Raw genomic sequence first — 23,277 nt, 5'->3', positions numbered from 1 at the left:
TAAAAATATTACTTTAGAGAAAATGTACAAATCTCTTTAACATAGTCCCAATCATGTGTAATTGCACACACTAGTGAAATAGTTGAAAATATATTATGTAACTGTTATGGAAACCAATGGCGTCAAAGAGCAGAGGGCGTATCCCTCAATGGAAAACAGTTGTTGGCGACACTTGCTGCCATTATCATGTGATGCGTTGGAATATGAAAAAAACAAAAACAAATAATGGCCCTCAGAGCAATGAAACAGGATAACAAAGCCTGCCTTTGCTTACATGTGCTAATATTGGTGAGAGTTTATTCAAGTTCCGACTATTTACAACAACAAAAAACTTCTCCGACATGATGTCAGCTGTGACCGTAGATTACCTGCGATTTGCTGAAGCGTCTTTCTTTCCCTTCCGATTGTTTTACAGCGCTCACCACCTCCTACACTTCCTCCTCATCCTCTCACCAACACCTGTGCCCCTGCGGAGGAGGAGGAGGAGTTCCGGAGAGGAGGAGGAGGAAGCCCCCGGGGGCAGCGAAGCACCTCGCAGATGGTTAGCAAATTACACCTTCATTACCTCTCGTCTACGCTTCCTCTGGTCAACGTTTCACAATGACTTGCTGTTCCTGTCACATCTGCCAGTATGTTGGCCCACAGCAATTAAAAATTGTTTGTCGGTCGCTATCTTTACGCAGACTACCTGACATAATAGAGCTATATAAATAGATTGCAAAACTGGAAAAGTAATTGGCTTTTTTTGGCAGTTTAAAAAAAAATAGTGCCTGCCACGTAACTATAAAAACATATAAAATCTCTATTTGTCCATAAACATTTGACTCACTCATGCAATTCAATTTAATCATAGTCGGACTGTTGGCAAAATGTTGTGGGTTTGAAGCTTTGTAACAAATGTAACAAATATCGATTGCAAACTTGACTATTGACAAACTTTTTAAATGACTGGTCAGTTTTAGCACAAAATGATTTTGTGTTAAAGAGAAACCAACTTTCTTTTCTATCATTTGTGATACATGTGTTCCTTTTTGTATTATATCTATTTCATAAGGGACACATGTCCAATAATTAATTAATCATTAAACAGTTTAAAACTAATTTGAGCCAATATCATGATAGTTAGAGTTAGAGTATAATTTCAAATTTTTAAACCATCTTGATTGCATTTGAAGTCATATCCCCAAAAGGGGCATCCTTCTCCTGAGAAAGAAAAGCAGATTCAAACCATAACAAATCCACTAACGTACCTAACACATGTAAGATGTTTTGCCTTTGGATATGCAGCACCAGTGTAAATAGAGACGGAGACACGTGGCACAAATAAACTTCACAATTGAACTCTTGACGGCTGTTAGCAAAGGAAATTACAATCTAAATAGTTCAAACACAAGTCAGAAATAAGAGTTTATAGTGCGCATTGGGGCCAGTCCAAAACCATTCACAGAAGAGTTCAATTAGGGCATGTGCATATTTTAAGACTAACTGCAGTACCTGCCCCCCACCCATCAAGCGTGTACCTATACAAGCTTATAAAAAGTAAATCTTCCATAATTCATCCCTTTGAAAAGTTGACTTTTACAGTACCATAAACGTTCATCATAAGGAAAGTCTATTTCCTGTAATGTTTTGTCATCTGTACTGTACTGATCAGCAGTAACCGTTGACCGCCTTTGTGAGGCCTTTATCCCTCCTTCCCGTGCCTCTTCCAACCCAGCGTGAAAGTGCACGCGAGGGCCCCAGTGCAGGCATTACTTAGACCAGGAAGCCATGGAATAATAATGAACAGCGCTTTCACGCGTGAGCAAGCAAACCCCATCACCGCCACCATCAGGCAGTTTCCACGGCCGTTTCCGTCATCAAAATGCATGTCCCTCTCACTTGAGCGGATCGCGTGGTTCTTAAGCCATCGCTTTCACCTACCTCCAGAATTGCCAACTACACAGGGACTGCTGGGGGGATTCCAGTCTCCAAATAGTAACTAAACACTGCAGATTTGTACACATTTATACCATGCTTTCTTTCCTAGCAATACAGCTTTTACTCACAGATACTGTTATTAAAAACAGGAGGGAAACTGTTCAAACTTGAAACAATCAACAGGCTTAAAAGATGAGAACTTACCTTCAACATGTCAATGGCGTGCAGGGTGGTGCAGAGGGTGGATCCATTTGCAGGAGAGCATGTGGACACAAGGAAGTAGTCTTTAAGAAACTTAAAACTTTTTGCCAAAAACACTTTATACTGATCTCAGGGAAAATAAACAAAATAACACCTAATGAAGCAAAATCAAATTTATAAAGAGATCTGACGATGAATTGATTTGACATAAACAAAAAAGTTTTAAATGGACAGATGTTGACCATACAATGAGGAACAGGGGAGTGACAAAAAGGGAAGGTTCTGCTGAGGACACATCAGGTGAATATAATCAAAAGGAGATTGCAAGGACTATGAATGACATCACATGAGAAAAAACTGAAAAAAAAGCTCTAGCAAGGTTTTATTAACATTGTTTTGAAGAATATATGCTTTTGGAATTAAATAATTAAATAAAATTATATATATATATATATATATATATATATATATATATATATATATATATATATATATATATATATATATATATATATATATATATATATATATATATATATATATATATATATATATATATATATATATATATATATATATATATATATATATATATATATATATATATATATATATATATATATATATGCAAGTAGCCCAGTTGAATATACGTTTATGTATTTATTCTAACCTTAGGGGATTTGGGAATACTGTATGATATTAAATGTTGGGGTAGCCAACCTCCATCATTGTATCTATTGGTTCTCACTGCATCATGAAGTGAGTACCTCATGAAAAGTCCAAGGAGCAAGATGGGCTGAAGACCCCCACCAGCATCGACTGCAGCAGCGTCAGGAGTGACAATGGAGAGCGAGAATGAGTCATCCTCAAGCCCCTCCTTTGCCCACCCTCACCCCCATCCCACGTAGCAGCGTTACGTCCATCCTAGCTCATTCATTTGCGGCGCAGTCTCACGCCTACTTTTTGCTTCTAGACGAGCGCCCATTCAACTGCAGCTCCATTCACAAAAAAAAAAAGAAATCTTACTCATTCATGAAAAGAACCATACTGGTGTTTAGAACATACATGCATGATGGAATACTTTTTCCTAATTTGGCGGTCTACTGTGGCGTTCAGTGCCTGCCAAGGCCACCCACATTGTCAGCCACTGAAACAGTCAATCAAATGTGTGCCTCTGTGTATATGCGTCTTTTTTTATTACTACGTACTTCCTCCCCGAGTAGCTGCATCTTCATCTCTGTCTTCCTCTCTCTGGTTAGCTCATCTCAAGACAGTTTGCTTCCCAAGCACCCAATTATAGGCCACAGTTGTGGGGTGGCCGGATGTGACAGCATGCGTGTATAAATTTGGGTGTTAAAGCCATATATCTATGACACATGACACACAACATTTTAATTGTTTTTCCTTTTTCCACAGTCTTTATTTTTTCACATAATGTAACTGTGGAACGGAAGTCTTTCGTCACTGGCAAGCGTGTGTGTATGTGTGCCACAGTATGATACACAACCTCAGCCCCTCCCTCACTGTACTGCAGCTCTGACTCATACAAGGTGGAGGCAGAGACAACTGGGGTCTGATGATTGGCAATGAGAGTGCACACACACACACACACACACACACACACACACACACACACACACACACACACACAGCATCGGATACATGTATGCAATGTACGTAGGTCTATTCTTTCATTTTTTGAACCGCTTATCCACACAGGGGTCGTGGGGGGTGCTAGAGCCTATCCTAGCTGAGGAAGCAGGAGATGCCCTGAATTGGTGGCCAGCCAATTGCAGGGCAATTGGACAACCATCCACGCTCACACTCATACCTTTGTGCAATTGAGTATATTGAAGAAGTTAGGAAGTTGAAAAGTTAAGCAATGTGAGAATCAAGAGCAAACTTGCCCAAAGATGCATGTTGATTAGATCTTGTGCTCGTGATTTTTAGCTAGGTGACATGTAATGAAGCCAAAGTATGCATTAGTGCATCGGCTGAAGATAGGATAACCCAAGCCATTACGGCTGTCGAAGATAAAAAGTTTCTTCTTCCTATTTAGGGAAAAGTTTAGAATATGGTGCTATTTTTCTTATAAAATCATGCTCCAGAATAGTGGTTTTTGGAGTTGCTCAAATGGCCCAAATTAAATGATCTCGGCTCCAACTCCGCAATGACCCAGGTGAGAATCATCTGTAGAAATTGGATGGAAGAACTGTGTAAGGGCCTTGAAAAGATGACGTCCTATGAGGAAGAGGTCACCTGTATTACATCACTGAAGAGGATGAGGGTGGGCAAGAAAAAAAGGAGACCACAACCTCCTCCTCCTCTTCCCTCCATCACACTGCCCTCCCCATCCTGATTGGATGAGTCACAGTCGGGCCAGTTCCCTTGATGCACTGCAGAAGCGTCATGTGACGTCTCCACCGCTGCCGCCGCCTCCTCCCGTGCATTCATTCATACTTTCTCTCAACTTCCATTCAGAAAAAGCTTCATTATAAAAAAGTATATGTATATAGCAACGTAATAAACAAGCAAAACCTGTGTACCTTCTCATTCATGATTATGTGCAATGGCTTTGCTTTCACCGTGATGTAGTTCAAGGTTTTATAGTTGCCATGGTTACTGCATGCCTGGAAACAAAATAAAAACAGGCAAAACTCTCAATGGTGCAGTTTGTATAATAATATAATACACTCATTGGATTACTCCGAATATTAAAGGTGGACAAATACAGCCATGGTCCAACTTGAAAAAAAATGCAGCAACTATTACATTATTCAATTAACGAATCTTGATTAGAATCGGTGCATTCCATTAAAAAAAATATCTCACAGCAGGGTTGAGGTGCCATTGATGCAATATGACATCATAATACAGGGACAAATGATGGTAATTCTGGGTTACCGTGGCAACAATGATGCAGTCTCCTAAGTAGACAATGGGAGAAATGGATGATAACAAGTTTAGGTTAGTCATTTTACTATATTGATCAATATAAGTAGTTTTATATTTCTATGTAACTTTTATGTGATTAACGCATTAGCTGCCATTGACAGATGCCCAAGTCATTTAAATTGAGAAGTCTGACTCTAAATACTCCTGTTTTGAGTAAGATTTTAACTCATTGAATTTGCAAAGACAGATTTATTTACAACACTAAACTAAACACAGCCTTTTTGTGGTGCCCTACACTTGCTTTATATTATACCATACTATATCATTTTCATACAGCTCAAACCACAAATTTTTCAGCATGTCATAAAAATATACATAAATAAATGGGTATTATTTTTAATGAATGAACAGAGCCACATTCAAGTTCAGTACGAGAACAAGTGCTAAAAAGCTCAACGTACAGTGTGAATCACCACAACAAAGTGGTGGTCGTGAGGGTGGAGGGTTAAAAGTGGGGGTGTTAGTGATGTCATTGATGATGGTGGGGGAGTCAGTCATGAGTCACAAGGAGGCGCTGGAGGAGATGGTCCATATAAATATATATATATTAATATATAAATATATGCATACATATATTTATATATTATTATAGATAAAATAATAAAAAATAGGTATTTCTTATGTATTCATTTATATGTATATAAACTGGGAACAGATGAGAGGGTGGATAGCACACCTGCTATCGTGGATTATGACTCACCGCAGCTTTATACACAAAAAGCAGGTAGCACACGTGTGCATAACATTCATGCTCATTTTAAACATTCACTCCCATTCAAAGAAAGATGACTCACTTTTCAATGTGACACACAAAATGGACCAATTTATGATTTTGATGTCTCTCGCCTCATCCTTATTTTGGGACAGCTCCAATCAAGTACAATATATGATATAGAACAATGACACAATGAATGGTGTTTGCATGTGACATTTTTAAGTGCTAAATATTTTGCATGTGCTTTTGTGGGTACAGAGTTCAGTGAAGATTGTCATTTATTAATATGCATATTATATTTAGGCGTGCCCTGTGACTGGCTGGCAATAAGGTGTGCCCAAGTCTGAAAGTTTCCATGGTCAATTGATGCTGTGTGAACACCACACAGAAGTAGAAAGGCTGCATGTCTGCAAGTTTAGTCCTAGTTTGTGACTAATGGGATATAAAAAAAGAAATTAAACACCAATTTTTGGAAATACAACCGTTTGAAAGCACAATGTGTTTTTGTAATTGTGAATACAACACTGACATGAAAAAAATATCAAAATATTAAGTCACATTGTTACTTATGCCCTTATCTGTGAACCCAGCAACGTCTACAACTTCTTTGGACAAATGATCTGGCCTGATATTTTAGAGACAGGACTGTCCTCTGGTGGCCGCTTAACAAAACATGAGTAAATAAAGCATGGAACTCATAATCGAGAGCAGCATTTTTGCAAAACTGAGTAAGTGAAGGTCATTTAATTGAATAGAAGTTGGTAAATATACACTCAATGTAGTTTTTTGTTAGCTATTTTTATAAATCAAGCACAAGAATAATATTAAATTCAGTAGCATTCAGTAAAATGAAAAGCTGGGAGGGCAGCTTGGGCAAAGTCAGCAATTTTGCTGTACACGCTGATGCCTCAGAATACAAACAGCCAACATTTGGATTCAGAGCATTTCCTATCCTGATATCAATCTGCTGTAATATCACGTATTTTGCATTATTTGATTTTAAAAAAATCTGCCATCCTTTTTCCCATCATTACTTCATGTTGAAAATTAATCAATTGACTCAAAAAATGTATTTTAAAAACACTTTTTAGTGCCAATAGACAATTGAATGATTGCTGCTAGTGCTTTCAGCAAAAGAATGACTTGCAGTAGTTTAATGAGAAACAAAGTAAATGAAAGTGAATAATGTACAGTAAAACTAACCATAACGAGGTATGTATTGTAAGGTTTTATTGTATCTTCAGGTATAATTAAAAAGACAACAACATTACCTGTAAAACTTTTTTTTTTTGGTCAATGTAAGTTAAGTGTTTTTCTGGTACTTAAGGAGTATGGGGTAAGTGGTACCTATGTGCTTCTGGTTGTAATGGTGGCACACAATCTCCACATCATAGAAACTGAACTGAACTTTAACTCGCTCATTGGGCGAGCTGAGGAAACACAAAGTGTAGAGGGCAAATTCGAACTCGGGACTGACGCCAATGAAGATGCTGCCTTTGGGCTTGATGCCATTTTTCCAGCTGAATTGCAGGGCCAAAATGTGCTTGTTTTCGTCCGGCTGTGGGAAGCAGATATCTACTGAATATGTCACAAAGCGCTGGCAAAAATGAGACCCTAAATGCTTTAGTGTTGTATTCATATTAATTAAAAAAAAAAAAACAATGAAAACACTTGTTTCCTATTTTAGCTCGTTTTAGTTAACCATTGAAATTAAAGTAATGTAAATTCAATTAATTACAAATTGACAATAAACACAACTTATTTCCCTATTTAAACCAAATTATTAGAAATAATAAATGAACACTTTTAGCCATCAAATAATTAAATGCTGGGTTCTGTCTAAAACTAATCCAAACCCATTGGCCAAATCTATTTGGCAGGATCTGAATACTTGCAAGCTCATTGTGTTCCTTCATTTCACTCTTTTTCCCCCAATATTCAAACATGAACATTTTCAGGCAATATTCCCGACAGAGTACCTGAGGGGAATTGGCGGTGACGCTGTAGCCTTTGTAGTCAATGTGTCCCAACTTCTCCTGCAGGTAAAGCTGGATCCAATTGTGAAAGCCTATAACAGTCCGCCCTCCTCTGGTTTCTCCGACAAACACGTGTTCGAAACCCGATGAATCCGGCCTGGATGAAACAAGCATTTCAGTTTTGATGTTCTTCTTGACTGCTCTGGCGTTCTCCCAAAAAAAAAAAAAAACTTTGTCGGGTTCACTGATGATTCATAATTGCAGGAAACGTCCATGTTTTAATCCTATTGCACCTACCTGCTGGAGCCTTTCCTTGCGTAGAGTTCAAACCAGATTCTGTAGAGTTGTTCTTTGAATTGTTTCTCATCTTGCGGGGATAGCTTCTTCTCCACCAGGTATTTATGAGCTATCTGTAACAAACATCCATTGCAATGAGAATAAAACAATATAATAAGAATGTGATGGGTGAGAGAGGCCGGGTAACAAAACGGCAATTCAAGCTCCTCACAGCGTACCTTCATAGTGGGGGTTTTAATAATAGCATCCAGGAACTTGTGGTTCTCCGCCACCTCCTCAGGGGTAACAATTTCTGGCTCCCCAGTATCACTCACATAGTTATCCAACAAGGAGATGAATGCTGCAATCACAAAAAAAAAACATTCTGTTTTGCACAAATCCATAGATTCTATGAAAAATTAAGCTCTTGGACATTTAAAAGAGCAAAACTCAAATCCAAATTGGTGCCAATTCTAAAATAAATGTTCAGAAATGCTAAAAGATTCTACAAAATAATAACAGAACTGTTGTCAAAGTGAAGTTCCTCAAATCACAACAACAGTTCCTCGCCATCACAGGCCATGTCAGGAGATGATACCCACTTAAAAAGGTTTCCTTCTGGAAAATATTTTCGTCGACAAATTTAAACAGGGGATATCCCGCCCCGTCGTTGTCGTCGTCAATGATAGCCGTGTTGTCTCCGGCCTTGCCCTGAAACAAGTCACAACACATTCATTTTTGTAGCCTCTGTGTTTTCAAAGGACTTCATTGGCCCAATGTTGACAAACAATAATAATATCAATATTGATTGAGGTGAAAACAGAAGACAAGTGTAATTATTTTGACACATGCAACCTATTTGTACTGTTTATGAACCTTTTATATCTCTCACATTACAGATTAGACCTACTTTTGAGCCCTTGATTTTCATTTGAAAACAGGGTTTGTTGTAGTAGCAGTGTGTGCACATGAATGTGTTTGTTGTACCTGCAAGGATATTCTGTAGTCAGTTCCAGGTCGTAGTCGATGGACATCGTTATCCCACAATTCCTGAACCATGGCCGACAGCTCTCTCTCACTCACAATCATGATAATGTTGCTCAGGTCACGTCTTCAATTAACTGCAGATTGTAATATTTGTGCTTTCCTGTTCTTACGATTTAAATTAAAAAGTTGAAAAGCTGTATGGAAAAGAAAAATACATATTATTGTTCATTTTTAAATATTTTGGTAAATGATCAAATCTCATAATAGACAGAGATGTGAATTTTGTCAAGTCTGCTTAAATGCCCTTAATTGCATTTCAGTACAAAAGTATAGAAACATAAAATCCAAACAATCCATCAAGAACTGAAGAGAAAGTAAGTTCAAATGGCTTTTTTAGGGTATTTTTTTGACTATCACCTTGATATGGTACATTAAAAAGTATACTTGTTAAATTTGTGTACATCCAAGAACTCACACTGATGTCATGGTACATATTGTATAAAATAAATAAATAAACCAATGTACTTAGCTACAGTAAACATGCTGAAAATATACTGTATGTTATGCACACGCAATACTTCAATGCTCTTAAATTTGAGAAGTTCCCGGTGACGTCACACTGACCTTTTTCTCTCCCCCGTTGGAGTACAATCCAGTTTCAGGAAGGCAATCACACCTTCTTGCTGATGGTCTTCAGGTGTTACTCACAGGTTCCTATGCTTGTGAAAGAATATCTTTTGGAGCATAGTAGCGGTCAGTCAGTGTGTGTGTGTTGATGGGAGGGCGGTATAACAGGAGAGAGAGAGAGAGAGGGGCCATTTTAAAGGGTTGTCCTCTGTCAGCAACTCTGGCCAAATGGGTAACAATGTTGTCGTCTCTTTTCAGTCTCAGGCTCCAACGGGTGCTCTTTTGTTTCTTTAGTCATTTATTGTTGCGCTCACACAGGTCATACAGCACCGCCACCTAGATTATAGGCCCAAATATGGGTCACGTTGTAGGTGGCAACTGGTAAGACACCCTATGGGCCAGAACATAAGCATTAGTTTGAAATCATTGCAGTGGGACCCTTGAATACAAAAATATAACAAAGTTTAACATGTACTCCCAATTGAGAGAGGTATTTTATTCAAGTAGGCAAATACTCAAGATTTTTCAAAATTTTAACAGATATTTATTAAAGGACTGCTGCTTATCATTATAATTGCAGATGTGGGACATATATTTCATTTTGTAGCAGAATATGGGACTTGGTGATGATAGGAATGGTGAGTTAAAGTATCAACAAAGTGTTGTTTTTTTTTAATCTGAATTGTGTAACGTGGAAAACAAAAAAGTAAACATTCTCTTTGGGTAACAAGAGTTTACAAAAACGAGTAATCATACCAACTCTACCACTCTCCTTTGGATAGTAGCTTTTGGCAACATGTGCAATAACAACAAGTCTGTAATTCCACTTCGTTGAAACTTAAAACCGCAATAATTTTCTTTGGACTGACTGACTAAATCAAGTCTTTACTAAAACATTATCTGTGAGATTTGTGGAAGCGGCTAGCTGTCTGTCATTAGAGCTCATTTCACAAATACACTAGTTATAATGTACTCATTTCTGTTCTGTATATACACTCAATGTATAAAATCCATGGCAAATTCATCTAGTCTGAATGCTATTTTTTCCCCCAACAATAAATTCATGTTCCTGACGTTGCCATGCGAGAATCCCCCCCAAAAAACTCCAAAGACAGCGATATACAATAAAGTGCATTCAGGTGGCGAACACTACAAAAAACATCAGTCTTCTTCGTCACTCCATAAGGCATCTTCATCCTCCAGATCTACACCTTGGAAGAGCCTTAAGCAAAGGGGTGAAAGACAAGAAAATGACATTTAAGAGCTATCTAATGAAAGAAAAAAGGTGTCTTGACATGAGGAGGAAGGAGTGACTCACTGATTGTAGCAGGGCGAGTGTGGGTTGTTAAAGTGACTGTATGGGTTGGCTTTGTTGAGCAGGCCCAGGCACAACCAGCAGAAATAATGTCGGCAAGAGGTGCACGTCATTTTGTTGCAGCCGTCCACTTTCTATAGTTCCACAATCACGGAATAATATAAAGTTCAAATTCATCCATATTAAATTACTTTTTTAAAATTTGTATGAGAAAGCAATTGGACGTCCACTGCATTCAGTGATCTACAGGATAAACACCCACCTGTATATTAGTACCACAGTAAGGACAGCTTTTGCAGTTTTCACTGAGCCAGTCTCTGCTGAAGGACTCTTCCACAGCTTTCTGGATCACTTTTTTGCCAAATCGCTGTTCCATAAACTTTTTGCCCTCGACCGTGGCTGACAGGTATTCATCTCGGAGGCTGCGTAATTCTTCTGTTTTACGAAATAAGATCAACAATTCATATTGACCATACTTGGAAACATCTAACTTGATTGGAATTTGATCTACAAAGTGGCTTTAAACATATTTTCTTAAGGAAGATACTCAATATAGTGACTTAATGTTACTCTACTGAAATCCATGAACGTCTCTTTTTTTACAATGGCTAGTACAAAATTAACTACACACAATCTACCAAAGTTTGGATGGAAAAAGACTTCAAATTTAGGTGCATTTTGAACTGAAAGGTGCCTGTCAATCATGTTACCTGCAGGTATCTTACAGTGAGAGAGCCCGTGGTAGCCCATTTTACACAGCGTGCAAAAAGCATACTGGCACACAGAGCAGATGCCCATAGTGGTATCAGGCTCCACCATGACCGCCGTTCCGCAGGAGTAGCGGGGACAGTACACCACGTCGGCCATGCCATCCAGACTGGACTGGAGCAGGAGGCGATCGTAGCGGGCGAACAGCTCCTCGTCCACCAGTTGCTTGACCTAGTGAGTACGCAAACCAGAAACAAGGTGGTGAAACATTTTAAACTGACTTTACATAGAGAACACACCATATGGCAATTGGGTACCTGCATGGGCGTGGCTAAAGATGAGCACTTGGGCTCCGGGCAATTAAGGCACTGCACGTTGCCATCCTTTATTTGGATCTGGAAGTATTCACTCATGCAAGCCTTGCAGTAGACATGCTGGCACTCTTTGAAGCAGACGCAGTCTGCGCCACGCTTCTCCGTAAAGCAAATGGCGCAGGAGAACTGAGTGCTGTCAAAAACCTTCTGGCATTGTGCCTCGTCAAAGTCGAGTAGATGAGGTAGGAGGTCAGCACGGGTGTCCATGGACACAATGGCTCGTGGGTCCAACGGGGTGGACTGCTGATCACGTTTGTCCTTTTTCAGCTCTCTTATGTCCTCTGGGGTTTCGCAAGGACCCCCAAATTGTGACACAGCTGCACAAGATGGAGAAGAAAAGAATTGAAAACCCTACTGTGCTAGTGACCAATAGTTGTAGATGTTTTACCTGTGGCCGCGTGATCGGATTTCCTGCTGCGATCCCCGCCCGCTTTACTTTCATGCTTAGTGATGAGGAGGGGAGAATGGATACCCAAGAATTCCAACACCTCCTCGCTGAGGAACTGAATCCATGTGAAGAGAACCACACAGCCTTGGTTCTCCTCCCATAGTTCATCTAAGCGCCGGCATAGGGAGCTCATCTGATGAGTGAAAGCAAAAGGAGGACAAGTTACAGGTTGGGATGGATAGATGATGTGCAGTCCTAAGTCACACCTGTCCTCTGGTCATCCATTTTGAACTGATGGTGAATATTGGTGAATTTGTCGATGGATAGTCTTCAGGGAGCTCAAAGTTGACGACCACAGGAGGTAAGAAGCTGATATTATATTCGGTTTTCTTCTCTCCTGGAAGAGAGTCACAATGGTAGTAAGAGACTCAATGACAGTTGAGCCTCTTAGAACTACAGTAGAGTGCTAACTCCAGTTATAATTCACAAATTAACTATGATGAAAAATAATATCATGGACTAGGATTAGCACAGTTGATTTTTTTTCTCAGAAAATCACTAATTAGGTCGCCGATTTGTTCCCCGGTACCATTGACGACAACTTTGAAACCGGGTGGAAGCTTTACGCAGAGCTGGATCTCTCCCCCCTGGGCTAAATCTTCTCGATGGAACTCCTCCTCATAGATACTTGCTAAGGCAAGCAACTCGTCCTCCTGGTCTGCCTTGTCCTGAGACATTTACATTCCTGGCAAAACAATTTAGCAGTAAAAATTGATGTCTTAGTGAAGTATTATTAGGAGGCGTGTGCGGAAATGTCATCAGTCTTTAGCCAGTCTCGGCTACAGATCTAGCTTTCTTCAAGGAATCAGATCTCGGTAATAGCTTCAACTTGTTACAGCGTCAACATTGTTCCTTCATCCGTGTGAAGTAATTTTAAAAAGTAAACCTGGTGCCACGTGACAATGATGTTTTAAGAATAGTTGCTTACCTTAAAAGTGCCAGAAGCTACAGACGTGTGCACGGCGCCTTCAGTCACAGCGCCACCGGCAGGTCTGGAGTGCGAGCGCACGTTACGCAACTCAGAAAATACACTCGCAAACAATTTTTTCAAGCGCACTTAATACATTTGCAATTATGTCAATTTTTCGTCACTGAAAAATATCTATATATTGTAGACTTACCAATTTAAATGTTAATTGGCTACATAATTATACCAGTATCTCTTACAATTATTTCTTATAACATTTGACCCAATTTAACATTCCTTCTTGATAGTCACACCACCACTTTAAGTGAAAACTCTAAGGAGCAAAGTTATGAACTCCTAAAGCATGGTTAAGAACGTGTTCTTTCAAAGTTGCATTTCTTGCCATTTCGCATGGTACATTGGAGTGAAAGTAGAATTATCAAAGTCAATATTCGGTTACTACTTGATAAATAAATGAAAGAAAAAAATAGTCCTTAACATTTATTTTTGCTTTTTGATGGTGTAGCATCAACATCAGCACCTGGTTGAACATTCTGTAGAAAAACACAACCCCTGAGGGGATAAACCGAAAATCAAGTAAAAGATGATACAACTAAATGAATGTGAAATGCTAAGCCAGGTGATGAAATACTCCACAATAGCAGATTGTTATCATTCAAGGTTTTCTTTGAGAACTTGTTTTAAATCTAAATACAAAAAAAAATCTTAAGTATACATAAAAAAAAGTCATTAGCCAAACAATCCAGAACTTTCAATCTGCCCCTTTCCCATGACCAGTATATACTACAAACACACGTATTCACGTATCCCAGTGTTACCTTTGTAAATGAACTAGTTTGTACACATGAAGCAAAACAAGTCAGTGAGTACAACTGAAAAAGGAAAACTGCCAGATCCTCACAAGCGCAACACAATGAGTGTAAATTACGAAAGGTTATTTAGTCAATGTCCATTTGGGGAGGCTTGTTCTCCGCCGCTTTCTGCTCTGTGCCTGCGGGTTGGATATTGTCTGATTCGGGTTGCTGGCCCTCTGTCGTTCCCTCCTGCCCATTGGTGGGCCCGTTGTCAGTCTTCTCTTTTGGAGGGTCCACCTTGGGCTTTGGCTTTGACAGCACAGGGTTGCATGCTGAGTAAAGCTCCTGTATAGAAATAATGATGGCAGAAACAAATGCTAGATCAATATCTTGCATGGCTTGTTGGCGGAATTACAATCAAATAGTCTATTAAGATACATGTGACACATTATACTTAATAAAATCCATTTTGATATTATCACAATGTTGAGATGTTGCTAGAAGATCAAAACAGTAGAATTTGGAATTCAACGCAATAGACAAACTCATACAACATTCCATTGTTTATTCCTACAATCCCTATAAAGGTCTATTAAATAGTAATATCGTTGTATAATAAGTACTGTTCCACTTTGTATGGAACTTGAGACCATGACTTGCATACCTTGGACTTGGCCTGAATCTCTGCGATTTTGACCACCGGGTCCAGGGTGAGTTCCTGATTGTTTTGCAGGTTCATCTTGTTGTTCATCCACGCCATGGCGTCGTTCACCAGCTTCTCCACTCGTGTCACCTCCAGCTCATCCAAGTGTGCATATTGCTCTTCCTTTAGGAAAACACATTTTCAATGACAAAGCCACTTTTCACATTTTAGGATCTCTGATTTAGACACGTCAATGCACATTAGGTGTTCAATCCCAGCCTCAGAACAAATTCAATAATTAAACATCATTAAATGAGCCTTCAAACTGTATGGTCTTTTGGCAAACATTTGTAGCACCAAAAATTGTCGCAATTACCTTTCCCTTGTAGGCATTGATGACCTTCATGTACATTTGAATATGCCTGCCCAGCTCCTCAAATGCCCTTGGCCGCTCTTCAGCTTCCATGGCTCTCTCAACAATAGGCTGCCCAAATGTCTGAGGACATAATAGGTAGATGTTAGAGTGAATGTTTGAATCAATCATCAAGTTATCTTGCAATCCCAGCCAATGCTTTCAATCATATCCGTGATCACTACCTTCAGTTCTGCCAGTTTGTCAATGTAAACTTGCTTCTGCTGGTCTTCTCCATCCTCATACAGCCAAGTCTCTGTATCCTCCAGTTTGGTTGCAAAAGCATCGCGGTCCTGCAGGTATATATAATAATGAGAACTGTAAATGTCATGCAAGAATGGAAAATGTGAATAAATGCACTTCCAAACAAGTTTTCTTACCGCTTCTTTGACAAACTTCTCCAAGGTGCCAAACAACTTGTCTCTCATGTCATACACATACTCCTCCACGCTGTTCTTAGAGTCGTTCCTTTCCTTTTCCAGTTTATCTTGCATTATCATCTTCCCCTAAAAGGTGTTCAATAAAAATGTTGCTTGGAGAAGCATTGGGTCTAAGCTAAGTCAGCAAATATACACTGCAGCCACCACATTCAGTTTCCAGATTGTACTTCACAGATTCCACATTCATAATGTTGAATTTGAGTAACATTCACTATTGCTAGGGGTTAAAAAAAAAGAGCAGCACGATGTCGGCTAAAGCAAAACCTCCTGGACTGCATGCTGGGCATGCCCGCTGCTTTTGAAAGCATTACCTCATTCTCCACAAACATATTTAGGACGTCAGTAGACAGCTGCGAGTACATGTTGGTCTCAACGGGCAGATCCACCATCTTTGTTTTGACTTTGGCCTTCTTTGCTTGAGGCTCATTCTTTTTCTCTTGCTTGCTTTCTTCTGTTGCTGTCTGAAAATTAAAACAATATAAAAATTAGGATCCCACAATAAAAAGACCCACATCTGATATAAAATTAATATTTGAACAGCAATTTTACCTCCATCTCCTCGGGGTCACCTTTTTTTTCTACTCCTGGAACTCCTTTTTTATCCTCCTGGTCTACTTGCATTTTGTTCTGATGCAAAAACAATAAAACAAAAACACATTTCGGTCTGCCACTATTACATTTTGGGCCAAAATGACTGTAAAATATTTCCACCCGAAACCAATTTTAAAACAATAAAATAATTTTAAAAAGCAGACACTCCAGTCTGCCTTATTGTCCCACTTGATGACATTCTTAGGTAATGAACCAAATTACTTCATTCTTTTCCTACCCATTTTACTGTTGTGTGTTGAGGGGGCCCATCCTAACTTTTTTATCATTTGAAACCAAGTAAATGGAAGACAATATTTTGAAAGCATGTCACCTAACACAATGATGAATACAACCGCGACACAAAAGAGAACTCATGAAACCTACCTGCCAAATTCCACCATAATGACTTACAGAATGTTAACGTGAGGCGTGAACAGACCCTGGGAAAGTAATCCCAACATGCAACCAAGCCCCTCGCCCCGTAGAAAGTGCAACTAAAGATCACACAAACCTCCTCATCCTTGGCTGTCTGGTCTGTCTCCATTGGCTCCTCACCATCTGTTGCCTTCAGTACCTCGATGAGGGAAGCACTCGCCACACTGAATATGCCGTGGATGTTGACGCGAACCTTGACCTTCACCTTGGCACTCTCTCCAGATGACTGAGGAACCACATTTTGTATCAGGAACTGGCCTGTGGATGGAAACTGTTTAACTCTTCATCTGTGGCTAACATATTGTGTTAAAATGCCATTTTTCTTAAAGGGTTATATATGAAGAGAGCAAAATTGGCTTGCATTAGGCTAGTGAATGAACACAATGAAGCACGAATGTCCAAGAATGAGGCAGTGATCTGCACTATACCTATGGAGGTGTTGGGATAGGACAGCTCCTTAGGTTTGTTGTAGTATGCTTCCAGGAGAAAGGCCTCCTTTCGATAGAAAGTCAACACTTTGGAGAAGGGAGCAGCATGGTTCTTTGGGAAAACCTCACAATCGCTGTCAATGGGAAAAAATAGGGTGCAAGTCAAGAGAAAGCCCTTCTAAAAAAAAAAAAAAAAAACTGAGAAAAAAATGAACTTCTGTGTATTTTTATTGAGTTCATGAAGTTGGAAATCTTGAATTTCCACATTTCAGAGGTCAACTCAAATAAAACCAGGTCGCTAGTTTTCATTCCTTCGATTTAGTGTTGAACTAAGCAGCTGACCATGTGAACAAGAGGCACGCATATCTGATGTTACTTGAATGCAACTAAACACTATGTGTGACCTTTTTACCTCTGTCCTTCCTCTGCTGCAGAGTTCCATTTAAGAGAAATAGAATAAGGGACAACATCCGTGATGGAGAACTCTCTGACTTTGAAGGCCGGAGACAAGATGGCACACTGTGTGAAGAAGAGAGGTAATTTCCAAAATAAAAACAAAAAATGTTGTATTGTTATCCTCACTGTAAGAAAGTAACCAAGACAACAGTACCTGCAGTGCACAGCCTCTGACTACAGCCTCATCTGCATTCAGAGTAGTGCTCAGGTCTTTGCCGAAGAACTTGCTGATGCGTTCTTTGATGGCGGGAATTCTGGAGGCACCGCCAACTATCTCCACTGCGTACACATCTTCTTTCCTCAACTCTGGGATAAGGTAGAAAAAGGGTACACAATTGGAATTCCATCCAAGATGTTGAGCATTTTGAGTCCATCAAAATTTCTTGTTGACAATGAACAATGCGACCATCATTAAACAGACATGCACTCACTCGCTTGTTCCAAGACGCTGCGCAAAGGGGCTTCCACTTTGGCTAGCAGCCCTGCGCATTGCTCCTCAAACTGACCTCTGTGGAAACAGACAACATAGGCCATTATCATGGTTGCTAGTGGTTTAGCATATCCACTTCTGGACCTCACCTGTTAAGCTTACTAGACACATCAATGTCATTCATGAAACACTCAATGTTGAGGGGCAGATCGGAGGAGTTGGCGCTCATCAGTTTCTTGAGCTTCTCACACTCCTGGTAGAGGCGCACTAGCGCACGAGGCTTGGACCTTACGTCCAGTTTGTACTTCTTGGCAAATTCCTCACAGAAGTGCGTCACCAAGATGTCGTCAAAGTACTTCCCACCAAGTTCCGAATCAAACGCTGTCGCCAGTATCTGAAGGAGTACACGGTTAACATTGGATGGCCAGGCGTGACGGTAAACATCCATTATTCGAATAGTCACCTTGAGCTTTCCCGTATTAAAGGCACAAACAGAAACCTGGTAACCAGAGTGACCCACATCTACAAACACAATATTTCTTGGTTTCTCTTCCGGACTTGGTAGGTCTTGCTTATAGATCCCATAAGCCAAAGTCACTGCAATAAAAATAAAAAAGACAATTGTAATGTTATGCCTCTGCTAATAGTTGAAGTGTTACCCATATAGACTTTGCTGAACAATTTAATAAGAAAGGAGATAGAAAAAGACAATGTTCGAATTCTGAGCAGGATAGTATGTTTGCGAGTGACTGGAGCATGTTAGTGAAACTATGCAGTCACACTGTAGTGGCACATATGAATTTGTGACTCATATTAAACAATAAAATAAAAGTCAAACAGAGTCCACTGTAATCGATGTCATTGAGATGATTGTTGTTCTAATTCTAGATTGAAGGGCGCTTCTCTCTTTTTTTTTTTTTAACTATGCAGGTGCAGTGCGTGCCCCAGTACCGGCTGTGGTCTCGTTCATTAGTCGCAAACAGTTGAGGCCTGCAATCTGCGCAGCATCCATGACAGATCTTCTCTCCGTGTCCGTAAAATAACATGGAACCTGTGGAGTGAAATGAATGCACACTAATGCAAAAATAAGTGACGAGGTGGTCATATTAAAACTATTTATCAACTAAAAACAGCGTTTGAATTTCAATTCATGCAGCATTTCTTACAGAGATGACACAGTCGGCCACAGGTTTCTTCAGGTCGCTTTCAGCCGTCTCCTTCAGCTTGGTTAGAAGCATGGCTGCCACTTGCTCCATGCTGAACAACTTCTCCTCCTCCATATACATCACCTAACATTTGAACAAATGGTATTATCTGAATGATATTATTTTACAGGCAGATATGGTGCTTCAGTAGTACTGGTATAACATGGAATCATAATATGATTATAAAGCCTTTCACCTTTAAACCAGTTGATCCCGAAGGCATTGGTGCCAGGTCATACACCAAATTGGACTTGACCGACTGAACATAGGGATCTGAGAAAGGCCGTCCATGGAATCGCTTAAAACCCTGTGCTGTGTTTTTACAGTTGGTCACCACCTACAACCAAGGAAAGAAAGATAAAAAAAGACATTATTGTGTATGGTCCTACTTTTTTTTCTCCGGAAGAAGCACTCACTTGGCTTTTGGCGGCAGATCCAATAAATCGATTCCGTTGTCCAAATGAAACAAAGGACCTGGGGACATTCAAAAAGTCATTCTCATTAATGGACATTTATTACATTAACTAGTTTGCTTATAGTTGTGTTAAAATTTCAAACACAAACTTCCAGTCCAATTTTCAGTAGTCGAAAGACAAGTGGATTTCTGGTCATTTTGTGTCCATGTGTTGTGCGTGCGTGGGCGTGTGCGTGCGTGCGTGGGCGTCTGCGAGGGTGTGTGCGAGGGTGTGTGCGAGGGCGTGTCCGAGGGTGTGTCCGAGGGTGTGTCCGAGGGCGTGTGCGTCCAAAATATCAGTAATTACAATGTTTTGATTAAGACATAGGACATAGTTTTAAAAATCATTTTAGTTTTCATCTTTTAATTACAAAATGTATATTCTATTATTGATGGAGATTTTTAAGGTGAATAATTATTTTATTATGGTTATATTTCTTGATTTAATTGAATATTTCCCAACAGTTGCAATAAAAACATGTGTTGATTCATGTAGAACAACTGCCAAATTTCAAAATTTGTGTAAATCTATATACATATACGAGAAGTTATTTCCGTAGTTAATGCTAGAATTTTCCAACAAGCATGGACTGCCTCTGTCTCCTTGGTATCATCAAACAAAACACTCCGGTTGAGCGGTGCTTGAGTCACTCGGGAACGTCAACGAGTACAAGACTTTGCACCGCCCGCCCGTCGTTCCGTGGTAAATGGGTTTAACGACCTGATGGTTACAGTTAATTAAAAAAAACTATGATCTCGGCTAACAAAGCTAGCTTGGGTAGGCACTCATAGTTACGATGTGTACAATATACTAACTGTAAATTTTCGACTCATACAGCAAAAGTTCATTGAAACCAGCACCGTTATTTAAAGCCTTTATTGAATAAATCAAGTGCCGCTAACAGCATTTTTAGACAGAGGAAGCGCTGCGTTCACGTGTGTCATTACCACCAACATCAGTGGGACAACCACAAAATAATAATAATAAATATATAACGACATTTCCTATTCAACCGAGACGATCCAACAACTCAGTAAGAATACTTACGGTGTGCATCTGTCGCTGAACTCATTGGCGACGGTCTCGATACCACCGGCTCGGGCTACGGCGACATAGCAGCTTTGAAAGCCCAAGTCAAATCCCACCACAGACATCTTCGGACTGAGTCTTCAAACTTCACTTGCGTCCTTACGTACGCCGGCAAAATATGACCAACACGTCACGCGTATGGCTGTTCAATAATGTGAAAGTACAGAGAATAAGTTTTAAGGTTGGGCTAAGTTGGGCTACTATAACATGTAGACATAATCCCCACCGTTGAGCGACCGGTGCTCCGAATTCCCGATCTGTACTGCGCTGCCTGCTTGGTGTCTCAATGTGGCCGAGTGAAGTCTCGCCACCAGGTATCGTGAGATCTGGGTTTCCAGGACCATGATTCTGGATCTTTCCAAACATGTCCGAATACATGCCGGTTCTAAAAGTCCCCATGTCACTTTTTTTCTGTACCTTATGTCACTTTGTATCTGCTAATGTTTAAAAAAAAAAAACACTCAAATATATGTAAGCGTTGCACGTGTGACGCAAAGCTTCATCGTTGTAGTACACAATAATTGCCATAGAGGGAGTAACCAAAAACTTGTTGTTAAAAGACCTGCTAGATTTCTTCACCAACGAGGAATAAAAGTAAAACTAAAGATGGCGACTCCCATGCACAGAATAATAGCTAGGCGACAGGCGTGAGTATTATCTTAATTACCAAAATAAAAAGTACACATTTCCCCAGTGAGTGACTATTTAGATGCTATTTCGGAGTACTGGTTCATATTTTGTTGAGTTGGTTTATGTATATGGTCAACCGTACCGACCTTAAATTGAACTGAAGCGCTACGTCGTCTTTCACTCGAATGCGAAATCCCATTTTTAAAAATTCCGAAACGGACTGTTTTTCTTCTGTTTATCGTAAAAAAATCTTCACACATATTAAGGTTTGGTTGAAGCGTATCAAGTTATACTAGAATGTATTCAAAACTGCTTATCGGGCGCGACATACTGATGTGGCTATGTACAAAGCACTGCTGCTTTTTGCAAATTATCCCCAACAAATACGTTAATCAAAATCGAACAGCTCATCATTCATTGTCCCTTTCCCCCACTGTTCGTTAACTTTAGCGAGGCAAACAAACAACACGTGCGATGCCAGAAGTGTTTGGAGATGGGACATTGGACGTACGAATGCACGGGCAAGAGGAAATATGTGCACAGACCTTCAAGGACAGTTGAAATGAAGAAAAAGATTAAAGAGTTCGAGAATAAAAATCTGAGCATCACCGGGTAAGGCAACTCTTTTTAACACATGAACCACAATGTTAAGAAATCTCACTTGGATCTTAGCCTCTCATACAGGAACATGGGTTAACGAGCTGATTTTTATTTTTTTTCCCCACAGACCAGGACAACAAAACACCAGTGAGAAGAAAACTAAGAAGTAAGCTGCTTTCTTTCGCTACACAAGAGTAAATGTCATTCGAATACTACATGTAGTGGATACAAAAAGCTCTTGAAAATTATTCAATTTTGTATTTTTTTGGTATCATGGTAGGATGTTATTTTATTCTATGATGTTACTTTTATAGTGCATCATTTTTCCTACCTTGAGATGATTGGAAATGCCAATAACTGCCTCCACGAAAGATGTTTTTCTATAACAAGATCATTTTTTTTAATTTTTTTTAATCTTAGTATACTACTTGGATTACCTCCTTCTTGCTTTTGGTTCCATTCTTCTCCCTTTAGTAAACATGTTTCATGAATATGGCGCAAATGTGTTCTCAGTGCTGAAGACTCAAGCGGGAGTAGCAGTGATTCAGATGGCACGTCCAGTGACACATCCTCAGATAGCAGCGACGATTCCAGCTCATCTTCAGATGATGACACCAGCAGTGATGATGACGACAGCTCATCTTCTACCTCCTCTTTAGCATCGTCATCTGCGGACAGCTCAGACTCTGGAAGCAACAGCGATTCAGATCAAGAACCTCCGAAGAAAAAGAAGAAAAAGAAATGAGAATGAGACAGCCTTACTAGTGTAGTCTGTTTTTGTTTGTTTGTTTTTTTTATTAGCAGTTTAACTTAGCCATTACTGATTAGATGGAAAACTGCTTGTACAGATTTGTTACAAATGTAAAAAGATCTGATTTGGGATTATTAATACATTTCTTGCTCTTTGATTCTGCGCTCAGGTCAGCTGTTTCCGATATTCAAGTTGTGTAAGATCTTTTTGTATTCAATCATGACTAAAGGACGTTTTAGCGAGATTTCATCTGTAAATCTTACAACATTGCCACTTATAGAAAATGTTAAAATGCAAGCTGGTAAAGGACACAAAATAAAGATGTGCACATGTGAAAACTGGATTTGTTGTATTCATTCCTTAATCATCTGGGGGTGCTGGAGCCTTACCCAATACTGATGGGCTGGAGATGGGCTACAGCAAGGACTGGTTGCTAACCAATAGCAGGGATTTGGAATAATTTCCTCTTTTATCAATTAATATACATA

General features: G+C 39.6%; 4 protein-coding genes and 1 long non-coding RNA gene across 6 annotated transcripts in view; 1 reads left to right on the top strand and 4 right to left on the bottom strand.

The window, feature by feature from the left end:
- Nucleotides 1-2,426, bottom strand: part of LOC144212709 (uncharacterized) — a 47,761-nt gene extending 45,335 nt beyond the window's left edge. Inside the window, exon 1 of the long non-coding RNA XR_013329803.1 lies at nucleotides 2,125-2,426. This is a non-coding gene — a long non-coding RNA (uncharacterized LOC144212709). The remainder of the gene's footprint in view (nucleotides 1-2,124) is intronic.
- A 4,643-nt stretch (nucleotides 2,427-7,069) lies between these two features.
- endou2 (endonuclease, polyU-specific 2) lies at nucleotides 7,070-9,220 on the bottom strand. The gene is made up of 6 exons (XM_077740962.1): nucleotides 9,031-9,220; nucleotides 8,646-8,754; nucleotides 8,283-8,404; nucleotides 8,065-8,177; nucleotides 7,771-7,924; nucleotides 7,070-7,349 (listed from the first exon to the last, which is right to left on the bottom strand). The coding sequence occupies exons 1-6, from the start codon at nucleotides 9,130-9,132 to the stop codon at nucleotides 7,095-7,097; spliced, it is 855 nt and encodes a 284-aa protein (XP_077597088.1). The 5' UTR covers nucleotides 9,133-9,220; the 3' UTR covers nucleotides 7,070-7,094.
- A 900-nt stretch (nucleotides 9,221-10,120) lies between these two features.
- On the bottom strand, nucleotides 10,121-13,575 carry rnf14 (ring finger protein 14). The gene is made up of 9 exons (XM_077741354.1): nucleotides 13,431-13,575; nucleotides 13,032-13,187; nucleotides 12,709-12,839; nucleotides 12,443-12,635; nucleotides 11,998-12,371; nucleotides 11,683-11,911; nucleotides 11,235-11,407; nucleotides 10,976-11,106; nucleotides 10,121-10,879 (listed from the first exon to the last, which is right to left on the bottom strand). The coding sequence occupies exons 2-9, from the start codon at nucleotides 13,177-13,179 to the stop codon at nucleotides 10,819-10,821; spliced, it is 1,440 nt and encodes a 479-aa protein (XP_077597480.1). The 5' UTR covers nucleotides 13,180-13,187; nucleotides 13,431-13,575; the 3' UTR covers nucleotides 10,121-10,818.
- A 322-nt stretch (nucleotides 13,576-13,897) lies between these two features.
- Nucleotides 13,898-21,185, bottom strand: hspa4a (heat shock protein 4a). Of its 2 annotated transcripts, XM_077741378.1 has the most exons (20): nucleotides 21,035-21,185; nucleotides 20,767-20,950; nucleotides 19,681-19,738; nucleotides 19,461-19,601; nucleotides 19,226-19,348; nucleotides 19,011-19,110; nucleotides 18,523-18,656; nucleotides 18,209-18,453; nucleotides 18,061-18,137; nucleotides 17,784-17,935; nucleotides 17,586-17,692; nucleotides 17,174-17,307; nucleotides 16,822-17,003; nucleotides 16,269-16,346; nucleotides 16,031-16,180; nucleotides 15,660-15,785; nucleotides 15,465-15,572; nucleotides 15,244-15,363; nucleotides 14,889-15,050; nucleotides 13,898-14,569 (listed from the first exon to the last, which is right to left on the bottom strand). In XM_077741378.1, exons 2-20 carry the CDS (start codon nucleotides 20,871-20,873, stop codon nucleotides 14,369-14,371), a joined length of 2,505 nt encoding a protein of 834 aa, XP_077597504.1. In that variant the 5' UTR covers nucleotides 20,874-20,950; nucleotides 21,035-21,185; the 3' UTR covers nucleotides 13,898-14,368. The 2 variants fall into 2 exon arrangements, with proteins under 2 accessions (XP_077597504.1, XP_077597505.1); XM_077741379.1 differs by having other exon boundaries at nucleotides 20,767-21,076.
- Nucleotides 21,186-21,218: 33 nt separating this feature from the next.
- zcchc10 (zinc finger, CCHC domain containing 10) lies at nucleotides 21,219-23,132 on the top strand. The gene is made up of 4 exons (XM_077741380.1): nucleotides 21,219-21,455; nucleotides 21,889-22,050; nucleotides 22,166-22,204; nucleotides 22,552-23,132. Exons 1-4 carry the CDS (start codon nucleotides 21,415-21,417, stop codon nucleotides 22,781-22,783), a joined length of 474 nt encoding a protein of 157 aa, XP_077597506.1. The 5' UTR covers nucleotides 21,219-21,414; the 3' UTR covers nucleotides 22,784-23,132.
- The last annotated feature ends 145 nt before the right edge of the window (nucleotides 23,133-23,277 follow it).

This window comes from Stigmatopora nigra, chromosome 19 (genome assembly GCF_051989575.1).
Source record: "Stigmatopora nigra isolate UIUO_SnigA chromosome 19, RoL_Snig_1.1, whole genome shotgun sequence".
NCBI classification, from domain to species: domain Eukaryota; kingdom Metazoa; phylum Chordata; class Actinopteri; order Syngnathiformes; family Syngnathidae; genus Stigmatopora; species Stigmatopora nigra.
Note: the sequence above shows the minus strand (reverse complement) of the source record. Positions and strands in the feature narration are given on the sequence as shown.

What these genes read in the sequence shown, in the direction of transcription:
- endou2 (XM_077740962.1), bottom strand. Translation starts at nt 9,132, where the DNA reads ATGATTGTGAGTGAGAGAGAGCTGTCGGCCATGGTTCAGGAATTGTGG. An exon ending in TTAAAACCCCCACTATGAAG is followed by an intron (nt 8,178 to 8,282) that starts GTACGCTGTGAG and finishes TGTTTGTTACAG; the next exon opens with ATAGCTCATAAATACCTGGT. An exon ending in GCAAGGAAAGGCTCCAGCAG is followed by an intron (nt 7,925 to 8,064) that starts GTAGGTGCAATA and finishes TGTTTCATCCAG; the next exon opens with GCCGGATTCATCGGGTTTCG.
- rnf14 (XM_077741354.1), bottom strand. Translation starts at nt 13,179, where the DNA reads ATGTCTCAGGACAAGGCAGACCAGGAGGACGAGTTGCTTGCCTTAGCA. An exon ending in ATCCGATCACGCGGCCACAG is followed by an intron (nt 12,372 to 12,442) that starts GTAAAACATCTA and finishes CATCTTGTGCAG; the next exon opens with CTGTGTCACAATTTGGGGGT. An exon ending in TCACTGTAAGATACCTGCAG is followed by an intron (nt 11,408 to 11,682) that starts GTAACATGATTG and finishes TTCGTAAAACAG; the next exon opens with AAGAATTACGCAGCCTCCGA.
- hspa4a (XM_077741378.1), bottom strand. Translation starts at nt 20,873, where the DNA reads ATGTCTGTGGTGGGATTTGACTTGGGCTTTCAAAGCTGCTATGTCGCC. An exon ending in CGGGATCAACTGGTTTAAAG is followed by an intron (nt 19,349 to 19,460) that starts GTGAAAGGCTTT and finishes TTCAAATGTTAG; the next exon opens with GTGATGTATATGGAGGAGGA. An exon ending in GTGACCCCGAGGAGATGGAG is followed by an intron (nt 16,181 to 16,268) that starts GTAAAATTGCTG and finishes TTTAATTTTCAG; the next exon opens with ACAGCAACAGAAGAAAGCAA.
- zcchc10 (XM_077741380.1), top strand. Translation starts at nt 21,415, where the DNA reads ATGGCGACTCCCATGCACAGAATAATAGCTAGGCGACAGGC. An exon ending in ATAATAGCTAGGCGACAGGC is followed by an intron (nt 21,456 to 21,888) that starts GTGAGTATTATC and finishes CGTTAACTTTAG; the next exon opens with CGAGGCAAACAAACAACACG. An exon ending in AAAAATCTGAGCATCACCGG is followed by an intron (nt 22,051 to 22,165) that starts GTAAGGCAACTC and finishes TTTTCCCCACAG; the next exon opens with ACCAGGACAACAAAACACCA.